The sequence below is a fragment of the Camellia sinensis genome, chromosome 5 (assembly GCF_055761805.1).
Source record: "Camellia sinensis isolate YWXY chromosome 5, ASM5576180v1, whole genome shotgun sequence".
In the NCBI taxonomy this organism is placed as follows: Eukaryota; Viridiplantae; Streptophyta; class Magnoliopsida; order Ericales; family Theaceae; genus Camellia; species Camellia sinensis.
Genome location: NC_138965.1, coordinates 176,172,869 through 176,197,815, shown reverse-complemented (window position 1 = coordinate 176,197,815; position 24,947 = coordinate 176,172,869). Strand labels below are relative to the sequence as shown.

The 24,947-nt window shown below is 33.3% G+C and overlaps 2 protein-coding genes across 2 annotated transcripts; one reads left to right on the top strand and one right to left on the bottom strand.

The window, feature by feature from the left end:
* Nucleotides 1-9,939: 9,939 nt before the first annotated feature.
* On the top strand, nucleotides 9,940-11,876 carry LOC114318470 (fanconi anemia group E protein FANCE protein). The gene is made up of 2 exons (XM_028265367.2): nucleotides 9,940-10,419; nucleotides 10,509-11,876. Exons 1-2 carry the CDS (start codon nucleotides 10,211-10,213, stop codon nucleotides 11,785-11,787), a joined length of 1,488 nt encoding a protein of 495 aa, XP_028121168.2. The 5' UTR covers nucleotides 9,940-10,210; the 3' UTR covers nucleotides 11,788-11,876.
* A 797-nt stretch (nucleotides 11,877-12,673) lies between these two features.
* Nucleotides 12,674-16,914, bottom strand: ACO1 (ACC oxidase 1). Its single transcript, XM_028233211.2, has 3 exons — nucleotides 15,563-16,914; nucleotides 14,049-14,272; nucleotides 12,674-13,387 (listed from the first exon to the last, which is right to left on the bottom strand). The coding sequence occupies exons 1-3, from the start codon at nucleotides 15,662-15,664 to the stop codon at nucleotides 12,793-12,795; spliced, it is 921 nt and encodes a 306-aa protein (XP_028089012.2). The 5' UTR covers nucleotides 15,665-16,914; the 3' UTR covers nucleotides 12,674-12,792.
* Between the last annotated feature and the right edge of the window lie 8,033 nt (nucleotides 16,915-24,947).

Genomic DNA, 24,947 nt, shown 5'->3' with positions numbered 1-24,947 from the left:
ATGAAGAGTTTCAACGACAAATCTTATTTCGATCAACAAATTGATTTCCTTGACTATTTTTGTATTGCATTACTTATTTCGATCAACAATTTCTTGCATATTAATTTATTTCTGTATTGCATTTTATTCTATTTTAATCTATTTTTGTATGGGAATTATATATATGTTCATGGTGGGTTGTATTGATTTTATTATTTAAAAACAATAACAGTTCATGTTGATGGTGGGTTGTATTGGAATTATTTGTCTTGTTTTTATTATTTAAAAACCAAAACAGTAATACAAACACAGTTACTCTAAATCAACTTTGAAAATAAAAGTGATAGCAACACACCAAACATGGTTACAAAGTAAATTTTTTGTCCACAAATTGTCAAATTTAAATTTTACATGATCGTACTTTTTAAAAGTGTTAATCACTTTACATGATCGTACTTTTTAAAAGTGTTAATCACAGTTCAAATATCTATCAATTTTGTTTGTATACTTTTTTTTTTAAAAAAAAAATGCTCACAAATATTTTGAAACCATGCTAACAAATATTTTTAAAATACTCATGTTTACATTACCACCAGCAAAAAAATTTGACCAATATATTCTAAAAGGGAGATCCATTACATTCATAAAGCAAAATGTCCCAACAAAATATTAAAAGTTGTTCCAAAAAAACAAAACAAAGAAAATACAAACAAATAAAAACCACATCATTTTTCTTCCCATTGAATCTTTCATCCAAACCCATCAAAAGTCATTGTCCAGTGGTGGTGGAGGGAAGTAGTGCTGGTATATGTCATTTACGCGATGCTCAATTTGATCCATGCAATTGTTTTCCACTTGATGATGTCTTTCAGTATCCAAACGGAACTCAACAAATTGTTGAATTAATGAGTTCTGAGCAATGGCAAATGCATTGAACTGAGTACCCAATGCACTGACCTGATTAGCCATTAGTTGTTCTCATTGAACGCGCTGATTATGTCGTTCTTCTTCCATGGCCCAAAAATCAGTCCAATATTGAGGTTGTTCAGTTGATAACATAGCATTGTTATGAGGGTCTTCTAGAGCATCACCTGGTAGGACATCTGCATTAAGACTTTCCGTTAAATTGCCAGCTCCACCAGCACAGGTCAATGTGTATTCCGAAATGGCCAAAGAGATTTTAATTTCTGTTTCACCTACAAGGCGAATCTTAAAATGTTTGAAAATTTTAGTGAACATAGCCCCAAAAGGTAATGACCGGCCAATGAATTGACCAAGATTTGCTATCATCATTTCTTTCATTATTATGTAGCACAAATCCAATTTTTGGCCAACTTCAAAACAGTATAACAAATAAGCATTAAAATATGGAACAACATCAAAATGTCATCTTTTCGAAGTGACATTTTCTACTATCCACCGATAGAGAATCTGAAGGTGGGGTTTCAGATGTTTTGCTTGTAAATTAGTCTGGTAAATCTGTTCTCACAAATAATAATATGTACTCCACTGATATTACCAACAATGTTAAGTAGGTCAGACTCACTTTGAAAATGGATATGCATATCCCCTTCCTCAACTTCAATAATTCATGATAAAGTGGGGATATCAAACTGAATACCATTACCTTTAATATAAGATAGAAGAGTAAAGTTTCTATCTTCTTCATTAGTACCTCTCAAGTGAACATAAAATAAAGACAAAAGACGTGGACATACCTTTTGTGATAAATTAATTAAATTTACCCACCTCATTGCCTCAAGATTGCTAACTAATAGTGGATCATATAGAGATGGAAGATTTACTGTTCTCCCGATTACAATAGGTCAACTGGAGAAGCTTTGAAAGGTTTGTTCATGACTGTAACTGAGAAAATCATTAGTAGGATAAACTAAAATTTGAGGCTGTTATTGCCGTTGTTGGCGTGGTGAAGGGTTGGATCTTTCACCATGTTCTGGTCTTTCTCTTTTTGTTCTAGGCATGATGTGAATATCTGTTCAATTTTATTGGAAATGTGTTAAATATCAATGGTGAATTACATAGGTTAATAAATTCAATGTAAGGAGTTCAAATGGTGTGAAGTGTGATGTGCAAAAGTGCAACAGATAAGGAACTACACACTAAAAAAAAATAATAAAAAAAAAACAGGGCCGGTTGACCCACCTGTTTTGGATTACACTTTGTATTCGGTTTGTGCTGCTCTTTGGCTTGCTGCTTCTATTGCTTTACCTTGCTGATTCCTTCAATGCGCACTTCCAATATTGAGTAGATATAAAGTGTTTTGAGAGTAGAATTTGGCTTGCTGATCTTGTTTGCTGCTGCTGCTATTTTGGTTTGTGGTTTGTGGAGTAGATTTTTATAGCCATTTCTCTCCAATATTGAGTGTATATAGAGGGTCAATAAATGAGGTAGGTGGTGGAAGGAAGTAATGAGGTAGGTAAATTACTTAAATGAAGTAGTTGGAATGTGGTGTGTGTCATGAGGCATTCACCAAACCTACAACTCGTATGCCACTTCTGATATAATATAAGGTATTGAATTGTCAAATTTGGATTGTACAGAGGTATTGAATTGTCAAATTAATGTGGTATTCAATAAATGAATTGTACATGTATTATTTTGTAAATCTTTTGTAATTCTTTTGAATATATATTTGCAAATTCTTTAGTAATTCTTTTGTAACTGATTAAGACATGGTAATCAAAACTGAAATTCTTTTGTAATTTAATATATGTGGATATATATAAGAACACAACATTAGTAAATTATGAATTAGATAATCAGCACACAACATTTATGAATTGTCAAATTTATGGATTGGATTATCAGAACACAACATCAAAACAAAACTTGTCAAGTACTTGGATAATCAACTTTAAGAATTGGCAAAATTATGAAAAGCAATAACAACAAACAAACACTGACAGTTTTCCTTGTGTAATGACCTCACATTCTAAAAAATAAACAAAAGTACATGTTCGCGTCCACATGGTGAATTTAGTTTTCATTGTGAAGATGCCACATATGTTCTATTAAATCATTGCGGAGGGCATGGTGTGCATTTTTATCTCTAATACCTAAATGACGAGAGAGAAATGATTGGAAGTCATTGTTAGTACTACATGAAAGTTCTACTGGTGAGTTGGTTGATGAAGTATCATAATCGAAATCAAGATGCTTATATATCTCATCTTCGACAATCATATTATGTAATATAGCGCAACTCTTCATTATGTTCCCAAGCATTTTCGGATCCCAAAAACGTACGGCACCACCTATAATTGCAAATCAGGATGACTGTATCCATTAATAGTGTAATGGACAGGGAAAGCTTTACCTTGGGCAAGATCAGAAAACAAGAGCGATCGATCCAACACATTCAATCAATGTGTGATCCAGGAATTCCAAAAAATATATGCCAAATCCACAAGTCATAAGAAGCTATTGCTTCAAGAATGATGGTTGGCTTTTTCTGATGGCCTACATATTGACCTTACCATGCCTTTGGACAATTTTTCCACTCCCAATGCATGCAATCTAAACTTCCCAACATACCCAGAAACCCAGGAACCTCCCCAATAGCAAGTAATCTAGCAATATCAGTTGATGTTGGAGATCTCAGATATTCTGGTTCAAAGATTTCAATTACTGAATTACAAAAGTGTTGCAAACTTTGAATTGCAATGCTTTCCCCAATACGTATATAATCATCAAATACATTTGTTGCCACTCCATATGACAATATTCTCATTATTGAAGTCATCTTTTGTAGAGGAGACAATCCAAGAATATAAGTTGTATCTTGTTTTTGAATAAAATATGGATCGTGTACTTCAATAGCATTCAAAATTTACAGATACAGAGGACGACGCATTCGAAAACGTCTCTGAAATGTTACAAAAGAATAAACTGGATTTGCCACAAAATAATCAATGAACAATCGCTCATGACCCTTCCATCTATCGCGACGTATGTACTTATGTCCTACAACAGAACCACCTCTTTTCTTTGATCGATCAGTTGATTGCAGAATTTGAATCATACTACCATTATTTATCTCATAAACCCCCAAAAGTGTGACAATTTTATCATCATTAGACTCACTATCAGAGGATGAGAATGATGAAGAAGAAGAGGATGAAAATGAAGTGAACATGTAAGAATTTGAGGTACTCATTATGCTCTGCTTTCAGTTATGGTGCCTTTCAAATATAACGTACCTCTTGTCTGGTATATGATACATGGATTAATGTGTTTATATCAATTCTTGGAAGGAAATCATTATTGGAGGCAACAAAAAATGAAAAATATTTAATGAATGGAAAAAGAAATGGAAAATAGAAATGGAAGGAAAAAAAATTCAGTGCCTTTTACCGGACGTCGCCAATATTTTGATGCAAGCTACAGCGCAATGGTTGGAATGGCTCATATCAGATTGAGAAACTTGCCTTTTTTTTTACTCAAATTTGGTGAAAAAATTGCTAAATCGTTGGAGATGCTCTAATGGTTAGAAAATAATCGTCCTGGTCACAAGTGACGAGTGATTGGTAGTGATAGTATTAATAGTAAACTATCAATAGATTATAATAGTTAAATGTAATTTTTATTAAGGTTTTATTTGGCAACTTAATATTTTATTTTAAAAGTAAAAAAGTTGCTAAAAAAATAAAAAGTCAACAATCTATATTAAAAAGTTCAAAATTTCATTTTATCTATATTTTTTGCACATCTTTTCGTAAAAAGTCAAAAGTCATTCTAAACATACTAATGTTTTTTACGAGTGCTAATATTAGCACCCTATGAATTATTTTGGACCCCTCAAATTTTAACCTTTTTTTTATTACAATAATAATCTCAAATAAAATTACTAAAAGGGATATCATTAATTTTAGAACACACCATCTCACAATTAAACCACACACCCACTACATCATGAATTAGGGTTTATAAAAGCATACACCTCCATTACCACCCATCAATCTTCCCCAAATCTCACTTTCAAAATTTACCCACCCTTTAAGCCTTAAAAATCTTTTGGCGGTAATATTCCGACGATAATGGTAGCAACCATTTACATTTTTTCGGCAATGATAATGAATGGAAGTTTTTTCAGCAATCATAACTCCATGAGACAAGAGAAGTACAACAATAAAAGTTCAAAGGAAGTTCATAACTTTGATGGTGTTCTTAACTTAACTGAGATTGGCCTTATAAGGATAAATTTCTTTAAAAAATGGCAAAACTAATAAATCTCATTCGTTATTTTTCCAAGACTGAACTCCCGAACATATAATCAAATTCAAGAACACAGGCCCAAACATTGTTTATTTGTTTGAGAACCAATAACCGAACATTAAACATCGAAGAAAAGGATGAGGCGGTAGAAAGAGAGAGAGAAAGAAAAAGAGAGAGAGCATACCAACTGTGACAATGGTTAAACCGAAGAAAATGATGATGCGGCAGAGACAGTAATCACACTTGGCTCTTCTTCTTCTTCTTCTTCATGGGTTTTGTTAGGGTTTTTGGAAGAAAGATTTTTTTTGGGATACGAGGGTGTAGGGGATGTGCATTCAATTGAATGGGTGGAATGTTTTCACAAGGATAATTTTAGTATTATTTGAGGGTAAAAAAGAAATTTTAACGGTTTCGCAATTCATAAGTGGGGGTCCAAAAAAATGAGGGATCCAAAGTAATAGGTGGGGTGCTCTCAGCACTACTTTTTTTTTACCTCATATGTTAGTCAAAAAATAAAAAATTACTAAAATAGTCTAATTCTCAAATGAGGCCAAGTCCTATTAAAAGTTAGTCCTAGTAAAATCATCACTAAAAAAAATAAAATTGTGACACTTTTGCATATGTCACTAAAAATTAACAATTAGTGATTTTTTTATCACAATTATTTTTAATTGTTACTAAAACTTACAATTAGTGACGTTTTTACATGACGAATTTTTTAAATTATCTTTGAAAGTTAAAAATTAGTGTCATTTTTTTGTGATGATTTTTAAACTATCGTTAAAATTTATAATTAGTGATCTTTTTTGTCACAAAATTTTTTGTTACCCAAAAAGCAACCTAAGAGGGGGGTGAATTAGGTTTCTACAAATTAAAATTAATAATACCCCAATAAAATTAACTACTAGTACAACAAATTATTAACAAGCACAATGATGAACTTAGCAGTAAATGATCAAGCAAAATAACAATGAAGTATAACTAACATACAGAGTAAATCAAATGATTAACACATGAATATTAGATAGCTATAGCAGTAGTAGGAAAGTAAAGAGATTAGGGAAGAGGAGACAAACAGATTTATAGTGGTTCGGCTTCAACCAAGCCTACATCCACTCCTCAAGCTTCACTTGAGATTTTTCACTATCTTCTAACTTCACAGGGGTGCTAGCAACCTCTTTACAAATTGAGCAATCCTCCACGGATTTTATATAGATTTCACAAGCCCAAACCCTTGCAAATCTTAGGTGATTCACAATCACTCTTAAGATTTCAAGAACACAGTGTTTGCAACACTTTTATAAGATGAAATGGTATTTTTGTTTTCAAAAAAAGCTTACAATAATATCTCTCAAAGATAGATATATAAAATGAAACTTTGATTTTTTTGTAAATCTCATACATGAAAGATGGGCTTAAAGTTATAAGGCTCAGTGTATAATTTCTGAGAATAGATGTGAGTTATTATAGATCAAAAAATATTTTCAGGTTTTTTGTAACTTGTTTACATTAGACACTTTGGTATATATAATGAAAATTATAGTCGTTTATAGCAATTGTAGTCATTTGAATTTATAGCCGTTTATAGCCGTTGTACTTCCATCATTATCAATTTGAATATCTTCCACTCTATCATTACAAATTTGAATATCTTTTACTTGAACCTTTTAAACCTTTTGGCCTTTTAAACTTTTTATAGCCATTTATAGCCGTTGTACTTCCATCATTACTAATTTGAATATCTTTCACTTAAACCTTTTGAACCTTTTGGCCTGCTGTTGTGCTATGTTGTTTGAACCTTTGTTTTGGGTTGTTTAAACTCCTGATTTAATCAAATATTAAATATATTCTAACAACATTTAGGATAAAGATTTAGGTGAGAAATAATGGAACAAAATAAATTTTGATTCTATTTTTCTCTTTCAAATAAATCATCAAAATAAATTTTGATTCCATTTTTCTGTTTCAAATAAATCATCAAAATAAATTTTGATTTCATTTTTTCTTTTTCAAATAAATTAAAATATAATTAAATAAATTATCAAAATAAACAAGTGTAACAATTTTAAATTATCACTGAAAATTAACAATCAGTGATATTTTTTAATAGTATTTGATGAAAAATATCATTGCTTATCATAGAACCTATTGGATAATAAGTCTACTTATTGAGATTTACATGTAAGTCCCTTAGTAGTTAGGTGAGGTGGTGGTGGATGCAACCAATAAAATTTTACTTAAAATATTTTTATTATGTATTGATATTAATTCTTAGGATAAATTTGGAAAGTTTTATAGATAAAAAATTAAAAAGTTATTAAAAATTTTAAAAAATTAAGAAATTATTTGAGATAATCTAAATAAATATATTTTTTGACTTTTTATAAAAATATATGTAAAAAAAATAAAGACTTATTTAATTTATGCTAAATAGTAACTAAATAATGATACAAAAAGTCAAAAATTTTATATTTTTTATACGTTTTTCTGTAAAAAATTAAAAACGTATTAGAAACATATTAATTTTATTCGCATAATTTTTTAATTAAAAAGAAATGTCAAAATAGCATGTTCCAAACCAACACTAATGCCTACAAAAGTTGACTATTCTAATTAGTTGTTTGACTTTTTAATTATTTTGCACTTCGTTGAGGATAAATTATTTTAATAATTTTTTGACTGTTTATGAAAAGATATACAAAAAAATAAAGAGAATAATTTGACAATTTATAATGACTTTTTAACTAAAATATATAGTTGACAAAATCTAACTAAAAAAATTGTATTTAAAAAAGTTAATTAATCTTTTTAATTGATTTAATAATTATAAATTTAATATAATATTTTATCTTATTTATTATTTTAACTTATTTTATCTTCTAATAAACTATTTAAACCCAACCCTCCCCTAAGGGCATCTCAAACGGTGCATTACTTTTTTCACTAAATTTAAGTAAAAGCTCTCTTTAATATCACTTGTTCGAACGAAAAAATTTGATTTTTTATCAAATCATCGGTTGACCAGTGAGTGCAAAAAAATCACAATTTGAAACCAGAGTCAGCGTAAAAGATGAGGACAAATAAGCCATGGTTACAATGACTTGATCCAGAAAAGGTAAAAACAAAAAACCAAAAAGGCAAATGAAAGAGAGAGAGGGGGGGGGGGGGGGGGGGACTTGATTTTAAGTCTGACAAAGGGCTTATTCACCAAGAACTTCTTCGCCTCTTTCAACAACTTTCCTGTTATAGATAAACATGAACTCTTAGCATTAACTTGCTTTTCTATTATATCTGCTTCACGAATTATAATCCTGCATGTACGAACCTCACTTCTGTCGGAGAGCTTAGAGAGAGAAGTGAGGATTCTTTGCTTCAGCTTAACCATGAAGAGAAAGGTGATCTTGAAGGTTGGTTCTGGGTGTTTGAAGATCTTGAAGACTTGGGTGCTTGTGAACTCATTGTTGTTTGATTTTTTTGTTGATGAAGAATCAGAAATGGGGGTGGGGGAGGGGGCTTTGTGAAGATTGAATTTGGGAATATGAGTTCATTGTTGATGAAGATTGATCTTGAAGATTTGAGTGCTTGTGAACTCATTGTTGATGAAGAAACCAAAGACAAATTCAATTTGAATTTGTTCAACTATCATGTTGCTGAAACCTCTTTCGAAGTTAATTTCGTATTCACCTGGAAAATAGTTTGAACAACCAAATATACAAAATGAATCACCACCTGACAAAGAACGTGTTTCTACTCGGACACATCTCAATCAGTGTCCGGAGCCCATCTCAATTTAGGCTCAAAGTTAGCCAAAAATCATGGTTGCACAAACCATTTTTCCAACACTCTCTATTACCTATTTTTGTGAAAATTGTTCAAGGAAGAGGATGACTGGGAGATATCCGGCCGGTCGTTCAGTGGGTCCCATCTCAACAGTCATATGAAGTAAAATGGTAAAAGGTGGCCCAGATCCTCAATTTGGTAAAATATTTTTTAAATTCTCAATTTAATACAGATTTGATGAAATCATTAGAATACACACAAAAAAAAAAAAAAAAAACACCAAATTTAAATTTAGTGATGGATTTAGTAGTGTTTTGAAAAGTTAATAAAAAACTGATTTTTGGTTTTTTTAACCAAAAAATCTAGCTTTTTGGATAGTAATTTGGATAAAAAAACTATTTTTTTTTTGGCTAGAAAAGTCAAAAGCTGACTTTATACTAACTTGCCAAAGCAAGCCTTAGAACATCCACAGTGGAGCTGCTAGTAGGTGTGTCAGTTTCTATTTTTTAGCAAGTCATTTTGTATTTTTGCTCTCACAATGGAGCTGTTAGTAGGTGTATTAGTGGTGTGTGTTAAAATGTTTGTCATCTGCAACTAGCGTTTTAGCTAGCGAAGGGGAACGCTTTTTTGTTTTACCGGTTGACAGGCTGGATGTCTGGCCGGTTGACCAGTCAACGGCAAATTTTTTTTTTTTTTTTTAACTTGTTGGATTTTTTTTTAGACTTGAAATTTAATTTTGAACTTGAAATTTTTGATTAAACTAAATTATTTATTATATATATATATATATATTTAACACACACCTTAACACACTGCTTAACACATTCATTATATCACCATCCATTCACTATTTACTCACTAAATTAACAAATTCTTAATATATATTTTTGAGTCTCACTTTTAATATTTTTTTATTATATAACACATAATTTTAACGCATCCATGAGCGTTGGAGATGACGAATGAAAAATGTTGCTAACTTGTCATTTTTACAGTCACTGGTTCAATCCCAAATTCCAGCTTTTATTGGTCTGTTAGGCTACGAGTTTCAAGAACTCTAAAATTAAATAAATTTTCTCGGGAAAACTAGTTCGTTAAACTTTCCCGCGTATTATCCGGGAATTTCTCGAAGTGAAAAGCTCTGGAGGGAAACTGGAAACTCTGTTCCTTACCTAGGCCTAGGGCAGAGTAGTCAGAAGAGAGGGAAGGAAAGAAGATGGAGTCATGGGTCCCACTCTTGGACATTTTCTTGAACTCCCCATGTCCTGAAACAGAGGCCTCTCGATGGTTTCATCACTCTTTCGACGCCTCATCCACCCCCACCATTACCACAAACTCTTTCCTTTCGTTGCTCTCAAAACCCTCCGACGCCATTGTCATCGATTCTTCTTCTCCTTCACACACCTCAACTCCTCATTCCAAGAGGTAAAAAACCCACATACATAAATACATTGTATGTATATGTATCAATTGTTTTCATTGTTAAGTTGGTTAAACTTTTCTGGGTTGAACAGGGTTATGTGGATTCAGACGCTTCCCAACGCAGTGCAGTTTCGAATTCTATCGTTTCTTGCTTTGGAGCATAGTCGATTTTGCGCTCGAGACTTGACTAAACTTGCCCGAAACATGTTGAGTGGGGCTGATGAGCTTGATTTTTGGGTCAAGAAAGCTGCACATCAGGTGCTCGACACAATGTCTGAATCAAATTATGAATGGGTTTCTTGTTTGAATTTGGATTCTGAAGAAGAAAGAGTGGAAAACGAGTTTGAATCGTTACCAAATTGGCTTAAGGATGAGGCAATAAACGCCAATGATTTGCTTCTTCCTTGGCTTCCCATTACGCGAGATGAATTGAATTCAAAAATGGCCCTTGATACATATGTAGATGACGAGGATTCATTGATTGAAGTCGAAGAGGATGAAAAGGAAAATCTGAATGAAGCTACGAGGGAAGTGAACATTGTTAATGGTCCTATAGATCCTGAAATTGAAGCAATGGCTATTTCTTTGAAAGCACAGGTACTGACTTTTGAGTCTACTTCTAGAAGCGTGAGCTTGGCGAATGAAATTCGCCAACTTTGCTTGGAAAGAGGGGGAGATTCTTTGACGGTATTGGGTTTAATCGAACCTTGGAAATCGGATGATGAGACTGCTTCAATTCTGGTTTCTAATCTTTCCAGTGGAAGTGAAGAAGAACTTGGTTGGCCGAGTCATGTTCTCTGCTCTATTGTTCTTCCCAAGTTGTTACTACTAGAAGAGCCAGCTTCTCGTGTTCTAGTGACTGCAACGATAGAGTACTGCAAGGTTCATCAGAGGGCTGCTGTGTATGCATTGTTGTTTCCACTTATCCTCAGAACAGAGGGTATTAACAAAGCTAGTTGTGATTTGATTACAAAGATCGTTAAAGAATGCTTGCACCGAGCTCATGTTTCATCATTCTGCCACAAGCTGCTTTGTGGAGAAGTTGATGTGAGAAAGTTTGTGTGCCTACCATGCCACCAATATATGATATCACATGAGTTGGTATGGACAGAATCTTTGTTTAACTTGTTCCAAAATATGTTGAATCATAATATTCATTTGACTCAAGATTCAGCAGACCAACTTGTTAATCGGCTTCTGGATTCAGCTGAGAGGTTTTCCAAATCTCTGAAGTTTGGAAATTTTTTGTTATGTTTAGTGAACAAGTGTGCTCCATTACTAAAGTCTCACAAGCTTTCATTGACTGAAGCAGTTGAACATACTGATTCTCTTGTGACCAAATCTGTATTATCAAAATTGGCTACATTGTGATATTCTAGAAATGTATTTTTGGAAGACTTCTTTTGCTGAGCTTTTCAAAAACATAGATGAAAAACTGCCAGGTGTCACTTCAAAGCTAATTTCATTGTTATGTATCTAGGACCATATATGCTAATTTTTTTCTTTTTTCTTTTTTGTCACAGAAAAACTACATATCAGGAACCACATGCGATCATAACCAACCCACATTGAATTGTGACTCAACTTTTGGGAAAATGTAATATAATACACAAAGTAAATGAAAATCAGGTAATATGAAGCATCATAAATAATGGCATTTTCGTCAACCAACCTCTTGAGATCCCTTGATTTATGAAGTTGGATGCAAACAGTTTGCTCCACTTTAGGTCAGCTCAAAGAAGTCCATTGATATCCACCATTCATAAGTAATGATTCAGATTTTGTTTAGCACCTTTTGTTATACGCAAGGAACCTTTAGGTGTTTTAATCTTTAAAAATAATTTAAGATTTTCCAAATATTCAAACATAGGGAATAAGAAAACAAGATGAGGTGTTGGTTTGCATAAGAAAATCTGTTATTTTGCATAAGCAGGGGAGTGGTGAATTATCAATTTGTGGTCTATTCCTGGCAAAACTCTATGCTAAAAGGAAAAGAAAATCCACATGACACCATATTCTTCATATATTAGATGGCTATACTGATAGCATTAGCCATCATGGCAGCTGTTGCTAATTGATCATAGTTGTTGCCCCTTATCATTGAATTGTTGCGATTGATTCATACAAAAGAGTTCTATTTACCTTCTTTCAAGGGTTTTCTTTGTTCTTGGAAAGTAATTACGGAGCGAAGACTCGTGAGATGATTGACTCAACAAATCATAGAGTTGTATATCAGTGACATCCAAACAATATAGTATAAATTCAAGGAAGCGACATTATATTAGTTTCTCCTGGAAATTAGAAGAACACAAGGCTAAACAGAGCTTGCATAGATACTGAGTAAGCAAAAACACAAAACATAAAGTAATTATTCTTCTAGACAAGAAGACTCTGACGGACATTTGACATTTTCTTCATGGTTTCAAATCTGGGACCCTTGTCTGCAAACTTAGTTGTTGCATAAAGGTTCAGATAATCTTGAAAACGGAAGTGATTGGGATATGAGAGTTTGGGAGCTGGAGAAATGATAGCATCTCCTGCGGGATTGTAGAAAGTGGCGATGGATATTCTGCTTCCGTTCTTGTCAGCCATTACACGGTGCAAGGTACTCTTATACCTTCCATTAGTTAGCACTTCCACTTGGTCTCCTGTGTTGACGAAAATTGTGTTGTTCTTTGAAGGTGGAATTTCTACCCATTTACCGTCTTTGAAGAATTCAAGACCCGGGACTTGGTCATCTTGGAGCAAGAGAATGATTCCACCAGCATCTGTATGCTCACGAAGTCCTCTAACAAGTTCAGGTCGAGGACATTGAGGGTATTTTGCAACTTTGGTTCCCACAGAAGGACCTTCGCTTCCTGAAAATGCTTTCTTTATGTAATCATTCTCTAACCCAAGATTCTCACTCATGAGCTCAGATAGCTTTTCTGCTAGCTTGATCAGTTGATCAATGTATGCATCCATAGTTTTGCTGCATGTATGTTTCTTTCATTTGTTAGGTTAGGAGACATATACAAGTGCATAAAATTTAACATGTTATGCTAATAGGTTGTTTGGTATTGACTTTTTTTAGTGGCTTTTTGGTTTTTTTTAAGAAGTTAAAAAAGTTAATGTGTATGAGAAGTTGCTAAAAAAGTTACTTTTTTGTGAGTGAAAAAGTTGAGTTACTTTTTGACTTTAGCCAAAAAGCAGCTTTTTAGCTGCATCCCAAAACAAGCTCTTAAATGATCTGTGTTTGACAAGTGGATTTGCAGGCTTTTTTGGCTATTTTAGCCACAAAAAATAAAATAGGCTATTTTAGCCATATCAAACAAAACACCACATCCAACCCATAATCATTACATTCTTCTCTCACAAAAAAACTCAAAAAAGCCAAAAAGTCAAAAAGCCCTTCCCAAACCAAGTTTTTAAGCTCAGGCTAAAATAGCCAAAAAAGTCAAAAAGCCAACCCACTTTCCAAACGGAGGCTAAAGAAATTAAGTACTGGTCTTAGATTGTCTAGTCAATAAGTAGCTTATATAGTATTGTTGATGTGTTTTGGCATTGCTGATGCTAATTCATCCTGGTTTGTAGTCTCTGATGCATTATGTTTCACGCAAGAAGTTTGAAGGTGAAATTTGATAACAACTCACCAAAGATCATCTGAGAGGTTTGTAAACTTATCGATGTTTGACTTTGGACGATGACAGATGAAAAAGGCACTTTCCCAGTCTATGTCAGAGGTAATGCTTTTGTTCTCCAAGCCTTTGGCTATCTCTGACTCATAGAAGCTTTCCTTCATGTTCTCCTCATAATGCTGATTCACTAAGTGCTTAACTTTTCCCATCAACTCTTTGTCAATTCCATGGTTCTCAATCTACAGACGTAAAGCATGTCAAAATTTGGATAAAGTTTAGATTGTAGGCTCAGATGAGATCATTAGGGCCCGTTTGGTTGTCTTCAGTTTTGTTGTTTTGTTTTAATTTTCAATGTGTTTGGAAACAGAAGCAATGAAAAGTACAAAAACACCCATCATTTTCATATCATTGTCTTTTTTGTGCGAAAACAATTTCCAAATAGTCAATTCTTAAGTGTGTAAGTGCATACCATATGCATTTATGTAAGCTCTCACAAATATACGCAAATTATCTCACAAAATCACGTAAGTTTTTACAAATATACGTAAGTTGTGATTTTTCAATTTTTTATGGGTTAACTTACGTATGTTTGTGTAAACTTACGCAATTTTGTAAGATAATTTACATATATTTGTGAAAATTTATACAAGTGCATATGGTATGCACCTTGCACACTCAAACACTTTCCAAATGTTTGAAAGCAACTTTTTGGGTTTCTTAAAAGGGTAAATTATATTGACTTTCCTTGAGGTTTGGAAAAAATACAATAAATTTTATAGTACATAATTACACCAGGCTAAGGGGACCAAAAGTAGTGCAATGGTTTGAAAATAAGGTAAAATTTACATTTAATGTAAAAGAAGAGACAACATTATTAATATATCAATATGACTAACAAATTATGATAAAAAAAAAAAAAAAAAAAAAACTAAGGGTCTATTTGGATGGATATGTATTTCAAATCAAAGAATTTGAGATTAAATATATAAAAAAATAATGGAAGAAAATAAGTTATGATGGAAGACATATATGTCAGTGCTAGTAGGATCCTTTGTAGCTAGAAAGTGAATTTTTAGCATGATTTCTAGTAACTACTCTTGTGTAGTTATTTTACATCCATCGTGATAAAAGTTATTTGACTCAATTTTAAAATTCATAAGTAAACTATCATATCTAAATTTGAGTTCTTGTCCTTAAATAATTAAGCTCAAATCTCTTGATTTGAATTCATATCCATCCAAACGGACCCTAAATGTTATGTAAATTAAAATTTTAAGAGAGCTTAATATAATTATGTCAAATTTATAAAAACATATTATTTATTTGTTTGTTTGTTTGTTTTTTTTATTTTTTCAAACCTCAATGAAGTTAAGTATGATTTTCCCTTCTTAAAAGGTGGGTTGTTTTGATAAAAAAATTTCCAAAAATAATTTTTGAAAATAACTCTCCATACAAAGTAATGGCTTTCAAAAAAAAAAAAAAAAAAACGAAAACACAACCAAAACCAGGTAAAATTTCATGCTCATTACCTGAAAGAAGCCCCAGTTTGCACAAGCCTGGTGGAGAAGGGCCATGGTTTCACTTCTCTTCTCACCATCAAGCTTATTAAAGTCAATCACAGGGATCTCCATATCTCCTCCTCTCCTTCTCTCCTCTCCTATTCAGATTCACAATGAAGAAGCTACGGAAGTATGAATGAAGAAGCTTTTAAGTAATTGGGGTTTATATAGGCAAAGACATGGGGGGTAGATAGATAGATAGATAGAGACTTTATATTATTACTATACTTGGAGGCAGTTAATTTGAAGAAATGATAGTTGCAGGTTGACCATAACCATATTGACAGTAGAATTGTTTTTGGGTGCCTTGGAAAGTGGAAGCAAAAGTATTTGGGTCCAAATTCAATTCACACCACCATGTGATTCGGCGCCTTCTCTTATACACTAAAGTTTTGTATATTTTATTTTTCTACTCATGCCTCTTTCTATTGATTTCCATCATGTGATCTCTCTCTCTCTGCGTATATGTTGTGTGCACTCACATATGTGCACTTGAAATTTTTATGTGAGTGGAAATTGAGAGTTACTAATTCAATCGGTTGTTACAAAACATTGTTAATTACAAAAGAATAATTTAAAAATAAAAATTATGGAACACAAAAATGTTAACACTAACTATTTTTTTGCATTATATAATAGAATATACATATAGATATAGGCGTATAGCAGTTGTGCACGCGATGCATTTGTAAAAATAGATGACGATTACAACTATCTAGAATGTGAACTTGTTTTGGGGGAAATTTTGAAAAATTATAAAGCGTGACATAACTTGTATTTATACCAAAATGGGCGTGCACATTATATCATACTAGAAATGTGAGCATTCACTATTTGTGCGAAATAAATATTCTAGTTATTTGAAGTAAATTAAGGTGTTGTCATGTGTTAAAATAGCATATTATCTTATTTGGATCACATCATTTTTGTTTAGGTCATATCACCTCTCTATTATATCACTTCAACTCTAACCAACATTTTATATTTTTCCGTAAAAAGTCAAAAAAATAACACTTTACCAACAACTCTTAAATTTGAGAGAATTGAAGTAATTCAAATCTCATTACAATTATCATGTTTTGGGTTATTTTGAAAAAAAATTAAAAGCGTGACAAACCTACACTAATTTAGGTATAGACTATACATAATATTAAAAAGTATACACATTCGATGAGTATGTTATGAAAATCAACAATTTATATCAGAAAAAAAAAATTAAAAAGTATTAAAATTAAAAATTTGAAATCAAAATTTAAAAGAATAATTTGGAAATGAGAAAAAGTGACAATTCACATATGTATACCATACATTATATATGCATCAACTAGGCTTTACTTTTATGCATTCTTTTATGTGGGAAACTTTACTCTAATTGGTTGTTTCTTGATTTTCAATTCATTGGCTTTAATAAAACTAGGGGCGGTGTGCCATTATTGGGGGTGGATTGTGTTCAAAGTTGGAAAGAAACCACATTACCCTTCCAGTGGGCGGCTTTTTTTTTTTATATATTTTGGGACTGCAAGTTATTTTTATTTTGCAATTGGAATGAGATTATTTACAAATATGTTAGAAAATTGAGTTTGCATCCTAGCTCAATCATTATGCATTTGATGCGATGCTCATCGTATTAAGGGTTCGACTCTCTTGATGCTTCCTTTTCCCTCGATATATTGATGTGGGTTGATTTTTTATTTTTTTGATTATTTTAATTTGGAATTAAAAAGTTTCGTTTGAAATGAAATTTTTAATTTTTGAGAGAAAAAAAATAAAATAATTATAATTTAGATTGATATTTTATCTTAATAATTTTTTAATCTATTTTATTTTTTACAATTGTTTTAATTCCATAGTCTTAGACGAGTGCATATGTTTTTACTTACCTCAAACAAAAAAGAGTTGAATTATATATATATATATATTAAAATTTAATTTATAAATATGAAAAGAATTATAACAAAGTGGATATTTAAACGAGTCAAAAAGTCCAACAACAGAGTTGAATTGGAGACTTCAATCGAGTTGATAATAGCGTCAATCGTTACGTTTTCGGGGGGTAGCGTATAACAGTAGAAGCATAACCATTAATTGATTAATTTGAAATTGTTTGAATTCTCGAGCAGCTTGTTTTGATATTTCAGGTAGCGGGTTGGGGGGAATTTTAGAAGATAGGTACCGATTTTCATATATATTTTAAAAGAGGAAATTATCAGAAAGTTCTATGTACCAAACTGTTAATCTTTATGGTCCCACATTGATTTTTTTGGATTGATAAATTCTTTTTTTTGCACATTTTGTAGACAAACTGGTCTCGTTTGAAAGTGTGATTTTATTTAAACTATTACTTTACCTTTTTATACGCTTTATATGAGTTTTTTTCTTCTAATTTTATTTATGTGTAAAATTATCTTTAAAGACATATTAAAATTAAATAGATTTTATTATCTCCTTACACCTTTTGATCTTCAATCCTTACTCCTCTTTTTCTTTTCTTGATTTTTCTTTTATCTTACACATCTCTTTTTAAAAAGTGAGAATCATAGTATTTTGATCATTAAAGAAAGTAATGGATGAAAAAATAGTGTTGAAGAACCATCAAAAAAGTGAAATGATGAGTTTTTTTTATTTATTAGTAGATTTTTGTTTTGTTTTCTAGACTGGTGTTCGACTTTCGTTCGGTGGTTCGAAGTTGAACAAAATAAAATAATCCGATATTATATTGCCAGACAAAAAATATAAGTCTGATAACCAACAACCGAATAAAAGATACATTTTCGATAACCCCAAACCGAATTTTTTTAATTTGTTCGGGTTCTCATCACCATGTATTTTCAATTTTATTTTTTTTTATATTTTTATTTCTTTGCCTGAAAGGATTATACTTATACTCATTGCAACAACGCATGTACTACAATATTAGTGGACTCTAGTCATGAATTCATTATAGACGAGGTTTGTTAATTTTTTTTTTTCTGAATACGATTTTTTCTTATTTTTAATTTGTATTGAGTTTTATTAATAATTTGACGTATAAATGTATTTATTGTCTTTAGATTTTTCGTAGTCGTGAAACATTAATTAAATGGGCTTCTGATGTTGGGAAGAAGAACGGATTTGTCATTGTTATAAAGACATTAGATGTGAGAGGCAATGGCAGAAAACCAAGACTTATACTTGCTTGTAAAAGAAGTGATTACTATAGAGATAACAGGAAGATCAAGGGGGAACGATTGAGGTTGATATGTGTTAGGAATTGACTCTTCCTAACCAAGATCGGTGAGACACGAAATAACAAACAAAGAAGAAAAATGAATCAAATAAATCACACAAACAAGAACACAAGGATTTACGCGGTTCACCCCAGAATAAGGCTATGTCCACGGCTGCTGTAGTTTTTCACTATGATCAGAAAAATACAGCTCTCTCTTAACTTAAAAGAGGCGCCTCCTTATCTATTTATAAGTATAGAATTAGGGTTATATGGAAGCACATGGGAATTACGAAAGTACCCAAACCTCCCATTGGACCCAATGTTTGAGTAAACAGTAAGGTTAAGTGAACAGTACTTATCAGGGTCCATCGACCCAACAATCTCCCACTTGGAACCTAATAACACAAGCTCTCCATCATCTTCATCACATAGAGGAACGCCGTAACAACTCGATCTTCCTTCATTAATCTTGAAGGCCAATTAAAGTTGCACACAACTTCAGTTTGTCAATGGTGGCTGTCTTGGTCAACATGTATGCTGGATTCTTACTGCCTTGGATCTTCTCAAGAGACAAGACTCCATCATCTATAAGTGAACGAATGAAATGGTATCGCAGTTAAATGTGTTTCGTCCTAGAATGAAATACCGGATTCTTTGCAAAATGAATAGCACTTTGACCATTACAATGCAAAATACTCATCTCTTTCGTCTCACCCAACTCTACTAGGAAATTCTGTAACCAAGTCATCTCCTTCCCAACTTCAGTAATGGCAACATACTCAGCCTCTGTTGTAGAAAGAGCCACAATCTTCTGTGACTGTGAAATCCAACTCACTGCTGTACCACCCAATGTATAAACATAACCAGTAGTACTCTTTTTATTATCCACATCACCAGCCAAGTCTGCATCAACATAACCATGTAACCCGATGTCGGTTCGTCCGAAACAAAGTGCCATGCCTATAGTACCACTCAAGTATTTAAGGATCTATTTCACTGCCTCCCAATGTTGTTTGCCTGGATTACTCATGTACCTACTAACCACTCCCACTGCATATGCAATGTCTGGTCTAGTACAAACCATAGGATACATTATGCTACCGATAGCTGAAACATATGGAACATGTTCCATATAAGCATGCTCTTCTTTGGTTTTCAGAGACTGCTCTTTGGTAAGTCTGAAGTGGTTAGTCAATGGAGTGCTCACTGGTATTGCACCATCCATGCTAAACCTTTTAAGAACTTTCTTGACATACTCAGCCTGTGACAACTTCAAAGTACCATTTGCCTTGTCCCTGTAAATCCTCATACCAAGGATTCTGTTTGCAACTCCAAGATCCTTTATCTCAAATTGATTGGACAAAAGTTTCTTTAATCTTTTTATCTCTTCAATGCTAGATCCTGTGATAAGTATATCATCATCAACATATACGAGCAAAATAATATAACTTTGTCAAACCTCTAGAAATAACAACAATGATCTGCTTGACATATTGTAAAACTACTGCTGCACATAAACCCATCAAACTTCTTGTATCACTGCCTTAGGACCTGTTTCAAACCATACAAGTTTTTTCGAAGTTTGCATACAAACTCCTTTTTGCCACATGCCAAGAAACCTTGTGATTGCTTCATGTAAATTTCCTTCTCTAAATCACCATGGAAAAAAGCCGTTTTTATATCTATTTGCTCAAGATACAAATCTTCAACAGCCACAATTCCCAACACCAATCTAATAGTGGTCAACTTTACAACTCGAGAGAAAATTTCAGTGTAATCAACCCCTTCCTTTTGTTGAAATCTCTTTGCAACCAATTTGGCCTTGTAGCGTTTACTCCCATCATGTTCCTGTTTGACCCTGTAAACCCACTTGTTGTGCAAAACTTTCTTACCCACTGGTAATTTAGTCAACTCTCATGTTTGGTTTGTCGTGAGTGATTCCATTTCATTCTGCATAGCTGACTCCCACTTGATTGAATCATCAACCTAATGGAAACAACAATAAATAATGTAAAGATTGAGACCAACACTACGTAGGTTTAGACTCTCTTTCTGATCGTCTCAACTTAGGAATACGAGTACGTGGCTGAGTTTGTGGAATAAGTTTTTCAGGATTATTCGGAATCCTACTATTCAAATCACTCTCACTAATTTCCTTTAACTCAACATGCTCATGACAAGTAACAGATTCAGATTCAGATTCACATACAAACTTATCCCTATTTTTATACATTACTTTCTCATTAAATATGACATCTCTACTTCTGATTATTTTCCAATTTTTATCATCCCAAAATCGATAACCAAATTGATCGATACCATACCCAATAAAAGTACATTTAACAGATTTTGGATCAAGTTTACTTCTATCAACAGAATCTATATGTACATATGAAACACAGCCAAATACATTCAAAAAAGAAAGATTTACCTCTTTACCGCTCCAAACTTCTTCTAGTAACTTTCCATCCAATGGAACAGATGAACCACAGTTAATTAGATATGCTACAATGTTAGCTGCATTTGCCCAAAACATCTTTGGTAATCCGACCTGTATCCTCATACTTCTAGCATGTTCATTCAGAGTTTTATTCATACGTTCTGCAACATCATTCTGCTGAGGTGTCTTTCGAACAGTCTTCTCCATTCTAATTCCACTTTCTGCATAATATTTCTTGAAGTCATTGTCCTTATATTCCCCTCCATTATCTGATCTCAAGCACTTAATTTTCAGACCTGTTTCAGTCTCCACCAAGGCTTTCCACTTCTTAAAAGTAGTATAAACTTCAGTTTTATGTTTTAGAAAATAAACCCATACCTTTCTCGTTGAGTCGCTAATAAACGTAGAGAGTATGATGATTCTCCAAAAAAATGAAACTGGTGCAGGTCCCCACACATCTATATGAACCAACTCCAATTTTTCTAACTTCGGTTTCCTGCTATCCTTTGAAAAACTGACCCTCTTTTGTTTGCCGAAGATGCAATCCTCACAAAAGTCAATGTCCACTGATTTCAAATCTAACAGTTTTCCCTCAGATGCAAGTACCTTCATCCCTTTTTGACTCATATGCCCAAGCCTTTAGTGCCACAGATTTGAGTCTTCCTTCACACCAGCAACTGCTACTGTATCCCTATTGTTTGTAGTTATGTAAAGGGTGCCTTCTTTTTTACCACGAGCAATAATCATGGCTCCTTTGGTGATTTACCACAAACCACCCATGAAGGTTACAACATAACCTTCATCATCAAGTTGTCCAATAGAAATCAAGTTTCTTTTTAAACCAGGCATATGTTTGACATTCTGTATCTTCCAAACAGATCTGTTTGGCAACCTGATTGTTACATCCTTTTTACCCACAATCTTCAAAGGTTCATTATCAGCCAGATAAACCTTCCTGAAATCACCACCAATGGAATTGTCCATGATTTCCCTTTGTGAAGTAGAATGGAATGATGCCCCAGAATCCAAAATTCAAGATTCAAGAGGGCTGTCAATACTCAAGATCAAAGCATCATAAATCTCCTCTGTTGTAGCATTAGCAAACTTCTAATTTTGATCACCTTTGTTCTTATTCAATGTCGGGAAATCTCCCTTTAGATGTCCTTTCTTTCCACAGTTCCAACAACTCCGTCCTTCTCCAGTTCTTGACTTAATTTTGTATTTGGATTTTGATCTGTTGCGGTTCGAGTTTTTTTCCTGCTGATCTTTTTCTAGCTTATGTATTCAGGGCAGAACCTAATGTTTCCTCTAATTTAATCCTGCGAATTTCATCACTCGGAATTAAATCTCGAATATCATTGTAGTTTAACTTTTCTTTTCCTGAAGAGCCGTTACAGTACCATTCCAACTTTCTAGCAAACTAGATAGAATAATCAAAACCTTAACCTCATCATCAAATTCGATAGATACAGAACTTAATTGTGTTACCACAATATTGAATTCGTTCAGATACTCAACCACCGACGCATCTTCTATCATCCTCAGATTAAACAATCTACGCATCAAATAAACTTTATTTGAGGCAGAGCATTTTTCGTACATGTTTGAGAATGCTGACATGAAACCTGTTGTAGTCTTCTCCTTCGCTATGTTAAACACAACGTTACGAGACAACGTTAGTCGAATAACACCTAGCGCTTAGCGATCAAGAAGAGTCCATTCATTATCCTTTATCTTTTTTGGTTTCGTCTCTGAAAGAGGCTCATCCAATTTTTTCTGATACAGATAGTGTCAAGACCTAAACCCGTCCCTATAGGTTTAGCATCGTAACCGGCTAGTAATCCTTGGATTACCAAAGGCCTCTTAATAGAATGATATATAATAAGGGGCTGTACAAGCAAATATAGAAAATATACATTGTCCATAGAGCTGTGTTAACATATATGAGACAGAAATCTTCAAAACAAACTTATATATATATATATATATGTGACGTCATAAATACATTAGTCTTACGTTACCCATTTACACAGATAAAGCCAAAAGGGAACTTAGCCCAATGTACAGATAAGCAAAACAAAACAAAAACATCTGTAGCAAGGTTATAAAACTAGACATCTCAAAAGGAAACCTCTCTAGGAGACACAGTGGCTGGCTGATCAAAAACTTCAAGCAGCAGCTTAGGCCTGGTCACGCGCCTGCTCACCTACATACATAATATAAATAGTGAGCGGAAGCACAGTGAATAATAACAGAGTAAAGGGTTTAAATGAATGATGTCCATAATAGAATCGAAAATCAAAGTTCATATCAGAAATAAATTTATATCTTGTTCAAACTACATATAGAAATCAGAGTTCATGCTTCATCATACATGGTACATCCAATAGTGTTATCATGCTTGTTAGTTCTCTAAGGAACCTCCGGTACTGGGAACTTGTAATATACTTAAGCCAGGGTATTATTACCCCCCGGGCAAGGGCCATGAGACCATAGTATTGTTACCCCGGGCAAGGGCCTTGTGCTAAGGATGGCATGAATACTTGTCAAAAGTTGGACATTCATTCATTGATACAGAACATAGCATTTTAGAAAGCAGATCATTTCTTGTCGTATCATATAGGAAAATATTTAAACGTGAACATAGCTTTACAAAGTTATTACTCACAGATGGCTCCACTTGCAGAACAGACAAATCAGATAACTTGTGGCGCGTGACCTACACATACATAGCAGAAACACATAATGAAACACACACTTGGTTGGTACTTAACTTCTTTCATTTCATTCTCAGAGTGTTTCTAGGTCTTAACCTCTTATTGAGTCTTAATCATGGCCTAGGAATGCCTAGGATACAATGTGGATTCCAAACTGCACTTTGGAACTCTTAACAAAATTTGCTGAAAACAGGGGTCCCGCTCGAACGCAACTTCATCGCTCGAGCGGACATGCAAACATGTGAAAGGTCGCTCAAGCACAACTTTCCTCACTCGAGCGGTCTGTAAACTCTAAAAAAGTACTGGTTATAGGAAATTTCCGCTTGACGATCGCTCGAGCGTGTGACTGATGTTTTCGCTTGAGCGTAACTCTTGTCGCTCGAGCGGTCTGCAAAACATACAAACTTCTGGGAGCTTGCATTTCACGCTCGAGCGGACTTCTGGTCGCTCGAGTGGAAGTGTAAGATCACAGAGTGGTCACTCGAGCGCAAGTTCTGTCGCTCGAGCGGAAGTGCAGAATTTGAAATTTCCAGACTGCACTCCCAAGCTCCAAACTCGAATCACACACTTTAAAAATTATCTTTTTGGGCCAAAACTCCATAAAACATTTTGAAACTTGTAAAATACCATGGTTTGAAGATCATTTCACCAAATCAAGGCACCAAAGCATGCCAATTGATCAAAACTCCAACTTGAAATTTATGAATATGCCATGAACATGACATGAATTAATTTGAACTTAGGCTTTCCAAAACATGATTAATTAAGGTCAAATGGTAAGAATTGTGGTGAACTCTCAAAACCAAGTCAAGATAGACACATGCATGTGAAAATCTTTAGAAATCTACTCAAAATGCCATGATATATGCATGCATGCATGATATGGTTCAATTCTCTTCATTTCTAACGCAATTCTTATATCATCCAACTTAATTCTCTAGAGTTCATGTCCTACACATCATAATTGTACAATCTAAAGGTTAAATTCTT